Source organism: Fusarium oxysporum, chromosome 1 (genome assembly GCF_000149955.1).
Source record: "Fusarium oxysporum f. sp. lycopersici 4287 chromosome 1, whole genome shotgun sequence".
NCBI classification, from domain to species: domain Eukaryota; kingdom Fungi; phylum Ascomycota; class Sordariomycetes; order Hypocreales; family Nectriaceae; genus Fusarium; species Fusarium oxysporum.
In genome coordinates this window covers 2,656,394-2,662,913 of record NC_030986.1, presented here as the reverse complement: position 1 = coordinate 2,662,913, position 6,520 = coordinate 2,656,394, and the positions used below count along the sequence as shown (strand labels likewise).

Genomic DNA, 6,520 nt, shown 5'->3' with positions numbered 1-6,520 from the left:
GAATGGCCTGGGTGGAAACTGAAAGTTCTTCTTGAAGTCCTGCGGCCACTGTCAGTCATTTACCTTGTTCAAGTTGATACGGACATACTCACAACGATGTTTTGTTTCGTCTGCTTGCGTCCTTCTTCTGCTAGAAAGGGCGTCTGCCCGTACAGGCATTCATACAGGATGATGCCGATGCTCTACTAGTCACACCTCCCGTCATATTTCTGACTAAGAACGACTTCAGGAGCCATATACTGACTGGTACCAACGACGGAACGCGCAGCAGTGCGATTACCATGTCGATTTCTCCAACCGATAAGACTTCGCAAGTCCTCGTTACTCGCCAATGGATGTTTCCCATGCCTGTCAAGTCCGGAAACAAGGGACTGGTACCACTCAAGATGCTTCAGGAGATCCTTACTGCCTTTTTGATCCGTCTCGTCACCATTGATGTTCATATTTAGTCTTCGGACCAAGGAATACCGGTGGGTATTATAGTATGCTGCGTCGTGGGACCAGTGATCATTAAATGCTAGCCCAAAGTCGGATATTTTTAAGTGACCAGTCGCGGATATGAGGAAGTTGTCTGGTTTTATGTCACGGTGAATAAAGTTCAAGCGATGGGCCTCTTCAATAGCAAGGATCATCTCTGCGATGTAAAACTGTGCAATGGGTTCCTGCAGAATGTTTTGCCGAATGAGTAATCCGAGGAAATCGCCACCAGGCATGTACTCCATCACCAGGTAGAGGTTCGTTGTGTCTTGAAAGCTGGCAATCAGTGGAACAGCCCTGAGAAGGTGCTTCAGTCAGTCAGTCACCTTGTAGTGTTGGTCAGCTTTGGTACTAACCACTGTGATCCTTCAGAAGCCACAAGAAAATCCCTCTCAGCCCGCAGATGGCCTTCTTGGCTGTTCCGCAGCATTTCTGTCTTTCGAATGACTTTCATAGCATAGACTTGGCCGGGGAAAGCGTGTCCTGGAGCAGGTTTTTCACGCACCAGTCTGACTACTCCGAAACTGCCTTTGCCTAGAATTTGAAGTGGCTCGTAGTTGTTGGCCAAGGGGGAGGAGTCCTGGTTTCCATGGTAAGCCAAAGAACCTGCCCTCATTGCCCTCGACTCTCTGAGATGGCACGTTTCCTGCCTTCTATATTGCACCCGAATCTTCTCCTTCTCCTCTGGTGTTATTAGCAAATAGTTGCACAACTGAGACTCAAGGCACTGGTCCCGCAAAGCTCTTGCATTTGGTTTATAGAGAAGTTCATTGAAGTAAGTCTCGAGGAAAATCTTGGCGGCGGATGCCCTCTCTACAGTTGCAATGGTAGGTCGAGCAAGAACAACACCGGCCTCGGGAATAGTACTGAGAGCGCGGCCTTCAGGGCTTGAGCGGGTCCATGGATTTCGTCTATTGTATCGTCTATCCATGATTTCCCAGTTCGGCAACGTAGATGATTCCATCGAAGTTTTCGCTGTGGACTTTTCATCGGCTGTTGTGAGTGTATCGCATGCCTCAGAAGAGGGCGGAGTGATCAGTCCACTGGAGGGAGTAGGATTGACCAGCTGCAGAGAACTTCGTGCTCGTTTTGGGGAATTTCGGATCACCAAAGTAGAGTTGGATGTCATAGCCGTGGGATGCAACCCCAACTTTCGTATCATTACTTCCTTTGCATCTGGACTTCTCGTTCCACGTTCAAGTCTTGGGACAGATCTGAAAAGTAAATGGGGTTTGGCTTGGTCTTCGGGGAGGTCATGAGCATCTTTGGATACTTCAGCACCTACTGCATGTTAATGGGATAAGAACAAGACAGATAGGATAGCTTACGACTGCGTGCGCTTTTTCTCATGTTCTTGAAGGCACCTCGAAAAGGTGCCCATCTTTTGGAACCACCATTGCGAAATTTCCGTGAATTTTGCACCTCTGAGCCGTCTGTAATAATCAATTTAGATCCTGGAGACGCTTCAATTATATTCTTCGAATCGCAGGACGAAAGACGAACGAATTGTTGACTGGCTTTCTTGAGCAGGGTTGGTGCCATGATGCTCCAGGGTAGTCAATAAAGAGAAGGTTAGCACTGCATCGATGAATATCTGAGGGCAGGCCGCGTTTAATAAGATAATGCAGTAGCCAGATGCGGAGAGAATGGCGCTCGAGCTTTTCTCTCGGCGATGTTGTTGCGGAGTAGAGTCGGAGGCCGTTGAGTCCAGAAGGAGATGAACCTACCTCAGGTAAGGTAGTCGGTGCTGGGAAGGTTCGACATCACGACTTCATGAATCTCATAAGGAAACCAACACGGAGAAGGATCGACAGGTAGGAAACATCAAATGAAAAGGAAAGAAATAGTATTTTATCTGCATAACCTTACAAAATCCTTTCAGGCACAGGGAAAATTATCCCGCCATCAATAGCAAAGCGCAAGCATAACCCTTTTTATCGTACGCCAATTCATGTCATGCAACGGGGACGGTCCTCGCCACATCATTCCTGTTTTGCCTTTCTAAATGGCCACCTTGTCTCTGTTCTAAAACATCGAAGGCCCTCGGCAGAATGTACAAGTCCGGGCTCTCTTATCCTCGCATGCAAAACAACAACACCGGGTGAACAGCAGATATGATATATGAAGCCTGGGGAATACAGGCGTCACGACGTCATCAACTTGTCGCCAGACTCTGCCACCTCTGTTTGGGGGGTATTATGTCACGAGGTCGGTGGCAAGTCGGCTTGGTGTCGAGTGAGAGGAGGCATATGCTACACTCACTTGATCTCAAGAAGTTTGACATCGAAGATCAATGTGCTATTGGCGGGAATGCCAGGAAGGCCACGGGAGCCGTAGGCAAGATGAGCGGGGATAGTGAGACGGCGCTCACCACCAATAGCCATGCCAATAACACCAATGTCCCAGCCCTTGATCACTTGTCCCTTGCCAGCCTTGAAGGAGAAAGGCTTACCCTTCTTGTTGGCTATCAAAATGTTAATCAAGTTGAAGATACCACGTGAGCTAGTTACTTACCGTCGAACTGCTTTCCGTTCTGGAGCTTGCCGATGTATCGGACACCAACAGTGTCGCCGTTCTTAACAGTGCGGCCGTTGCCAATAGTTCGGTCGTCGATGGTCACGCCCTGAACAACCTTGACACCGGTGGTGGCCTTGCCCTGCTTAGCCTTCTCAGCAGAGCCAGTAGGGCCCTGTTCGAGGTTCTTTGCGAATTGAACCTTCTTAGCGTCCTTCTTCTCCTCGGTAGCAACAGCCTCGCCCTTGTTGTTCTTGAGCTTCTTCTGTTGCTTCTTGGACAGCTTGGCATCATCCTTAGAGATGAGCTCGTCAAGACCCTCGGTGGCCTCTTCAGCGGCGCGCTTGTTCTTGCCCTTTTGGACGGAAACGAGCTTGGGGGCCTCCTCCTCGTCAGACTCAATCTCCTGAACACGGGGGTCCTGGACACCATCAAGCTCGTCACTCTCGTCGCTCTCCTCACCCTCGAGGGCGTATTCAAGCTCATCGGGAGAAAGATCGTAGTCATCCTCGTCCTCATCGTCCTCATCCTCATCATCGTCCATGATGTAGTTTCCGGTGAGGTAGATGGTATGAGTACCAGTAACGACAAAGAAAACCTTCTCGCCATGGTTGACAGTGATATCGAGGGGTTGCTGGTAGTTCTTACACTAAAGTTAGCAGACAATTTCGGGATTCTGCTTTCGTAGACTCACTCTTTCAGTATCGAGAGTGCAGATGACAAAGTTCTCAAGATCGGCACCCTCCTCGCTGTCATCATCGGAGTCGTCATCCTCATCCTCATCCTCCTCGGTAGCCTTCGCCTTGCCCTTGGCCTTGCCGTTGGGCTTAGCATCCTCCATCTCCTCATCAGATTCCTCCTGGGCAGACTCAAGAAGTTTCTTGATGGCAGCAGCCTGCCTCTGCTTCTTGGCCTTGACGGGGTCGCTAGGGCCACCGTTAGCCTCCTCATCAGAGTCCTCCTCATCGTCGGAGCCGGCGAGGAGAGCCTTCATGTATTCATCATCGATCTCATCATCCTCATCCTCATCGAGACCAGGGAGAGCACGCTTGACGAGGCGCAGGGTGGATCGAGGAACAGTAGGAATGTTGCCCTCACCATCGGCCTCAGGCTCTTCGGTAGGGTCAACAGCAGCCATGGTAATGCGGAACTGTAGGATTTCACGGTTAGAACTATGAGGTCAAGACCATACCGAACTGCTATCGCAAATGATGCGCCGCCAACTGGAAGCGAGCCAGCGCAAGGCATCGCATTGCATCGCATCAACAACGATTCGGCGCACCAGAGAAGAACTTACAGAGGCAGGGAATTCCATGGTGGCTGGAATTAAGATCTCTCCAGGAGGGACCTCGAGGCCGTAAACGGGACCAGGAACAGCAGACATTGTGGCGGTTATGTGATTACTTTTGTTTCAAACGTAGGATGAAATGTAAAGCGTATGCCGGAAAGAAACAAGAAAAACAGAAAAGTGAGAGAAAGGATGAAGAATGGTGATAGAGTGAGGTTTTCCTGAGACTCTTGTTCACTGCAAAAGAAGAAAACTAAGAATCGAGAAGCAACTCCAGAGCTTCGAAATTTTTTTCGGGGCTCAACAAGGGCCCCACAGGCACAACCAATAGAATTCTGCGATAAAGGCTCTTATCGCGGTGGGGTGTTCGCTGTCACAGCAACACGAGTTACCTTGTCTCCGCTTTGGTGCAGATTTTCCCGCCGCAAGCTCCGCTAAGAAGTTGTGAACAGAGCCGCCTGAAGGCTGGCAGGACGGCTGGGGAAGGTCAGAAAATTCTGGACTGACAAAAGTACATACCTGGGTTGGTAGGCCTCAGGGAGCAAGTAAACTTCAGACCCTAGGTTTAGATGTCAAAAATAACTAGCCTAAAGGTTAGTGAAGTCTCACCTAAGTTTACCTAAGTCTTAATGTCATATGGGATTTAGGTCCTAAGTTTTCTTGCCTCCCCTTGGTAGGCAACATTAGTTGGTTCTCGCAGTTCTGAGTACTATGACAGAAGATCTTAACGCTTTTTGAATACTGTAGGAGGGTAGGTAACCTAGCCAGGGGAGGCAAGAAAAGTTAGAATCTCTATTCTAAATAATAAAAAGACTTAAGTAATATAGATTTATCCAACGTCAGATTAGGTATTTTCCGTACCTTGGTTTAATACCAGAGGTTTTCTTACTTTACAGGGCCTGGGTACTTCCTAAGTGGGCTAGACATGAAAAACTTAAGACCTGAATCCTACTTTCTGGATAGCTTAGTATAGAGTATACACATATAGACTCTTTTAATAGGTTGATTTTTTAATTTTTTTTAATTTTTTTTATATATATTTTTAAATATATACTAAATATGTTAAGCCTTCTTATACTCTCATGTTTATATATAACCCTGTTCAGAAAATCCGATGATTAAGCAATGAATAACATCGAATACCGTCGTTCCATATTGATTTCAACAGCTTGATTCTGTGCTCAGTGGATATCTGAGAGTTGAATGTTGTATTATGAGTTAAGGCGAGTTACTTGAGATTCCTAAATAGATGTATCTTCGCCACTACCTAGGTAGGTATTTAGGAGTCCTTCTTGGCCTTGGACATACCTTTCCCAAATGGTACCATGCTGAAAAGCCAGCCCTGGACAACTTGCCATGCGAATACTATAAAGAACTTGCGCTGGCTCTGATGGTAAATCTGGGGTCGATCACCTACGTCGACCAGCATCGCACCCAGCTTAGAGATCGAGTTTGGCCAATATTTGTTTTGTGCCTGAGCATACGCAGCCATGAGATCATTGCCGTTGGTTATCCCGCCTGTTGTTTCTGTAAGCAACTGGCTCAAACTTGGCCTGGCGTAGACATACCGCTTGACCAAAGGTTACCATCCTGAATCCACCGATACTCCTCTCCCACGAAATGCGTGTTTGGGTATTTTTGGATTAATTCATCTTGAAGCCCTCTGGGGCCACTTACCCGGCGGCCGTCGAGAATACCTGCAGCACCGCATAGATAAACACCAGTACAAACGCACAATACATCAACGCCCACGGTGTTGAAATGGTCTCTTAGCCACTTTGTCGATGCCACTTCAAATTCGTCCGCTGGATCTGTACCAGGCACGACGATAATGTCAAGTTTGCCGGGACTAACGTCATCATCTTCGTACGTGTGTGATGCACGGACGGATAGATCTGCAGTTAAGTTTACGGTTGGAAACAACTTGGGCGATGTAATATAGGTAATCTTTGTGCTGGGTGCTATTTCACTAATGTGTGCGGGGAGAGGAAGGAGGCGAAGGTATTCCTTGGACATTGAGGCGAGAACATCGACAGTTGCCAGATCGAGTAGTTGCACGCTTGAGGGCATGAAAACGCCAATGTGTAGCTGCTTCGAAGACATTGGTATAAACGATAATGATGAATTCTGCTTAATTAAGCGGTAGATATTGAGGTAATACTTGTTGGCTTCGGATAATAAACAAAGGTACTCTATGTTCTTTGCTCGTTAAGTGTACGCTTATCTTAAATAGTTTTTAAA

General features: G+C 47.6%; 3 protein-coding genes across 3 annotated transcripts; all 3 read right to left on the bottom strand.

The window, feature by feature from the left end:
• Positions 1 to 91: 91 nt before the first annotated feature.
• Positions 92 to 2,019, bottom strand: FOXG_00330 (AGC/NDR/NDR protein kinase; the record flags this gene model as incomplete). The annotated part of the gene is made up of 3 exons (XM_018376594.1): positions 92 to 774; positions 834 to 1,758; positions 1,806 to 2,019. 3 exons carry the CDS (start codon positions 2,017 to 2,019, stop codon positions 186 to 188), a joined length of 1,728 nt encoding a protein of 575 aa, XP_018232196.1. The 3' UTR covers positions 92 to 185.
• A 223-nt stretch (positions 2,020 to 2,242) lies between these two features.
• Positions 2,243 to 4,596, bottom strand: FOXG_00329 (FK506-binding protein 4). Its single transcript, XM_018376593.1, has 4 exons — positions 4,289 to 4,596; positions 3,686 to 4,141; positions 2,992 to 3,634; positions 2,243 to 2,941 (listed from the first exon to the last, which is right to left on the bottom strand). Exons 1-4 carry the CDS (start codon positions 4,373 to 4,375, stop codon positions 2,736 to 2,738), a joined length of 1,392 nt encoding a protein of 463 aa, XP_018232195.1. The 5' UTR covers positions 4,376 to 4,596; the 3' UTR covers positions 2,243 to 2,735.
• An 881-nt stretch (positions 4,597 to 5,477) lies between these two features.
• FOXG_00328 (uncharacterized protein) lies at positions 5,478 to 6,465 on the bottom strand. The gene is made up of 2 exons (XM_018376592.1): positions 5,848 to 6,465; positions 5,478 to 5,797 (listed from the first exon to the last, which is right to left on the bottom strand). The coding sequence occupies exons 1-2, from the start codon at positions 6,380 to 6,382 to the stop codon at positions 5,559 to 5,561; spliced, it is 774 nt and encodes a 257-aa protein (XP_018232194.1). The 5' UTR covers positions 6,383 to 6,465; the 3' UTR covers positions 5,478 to 5,558.
• Positions 6,466 to 6,520: the final 55 nt, after the last annotated feature.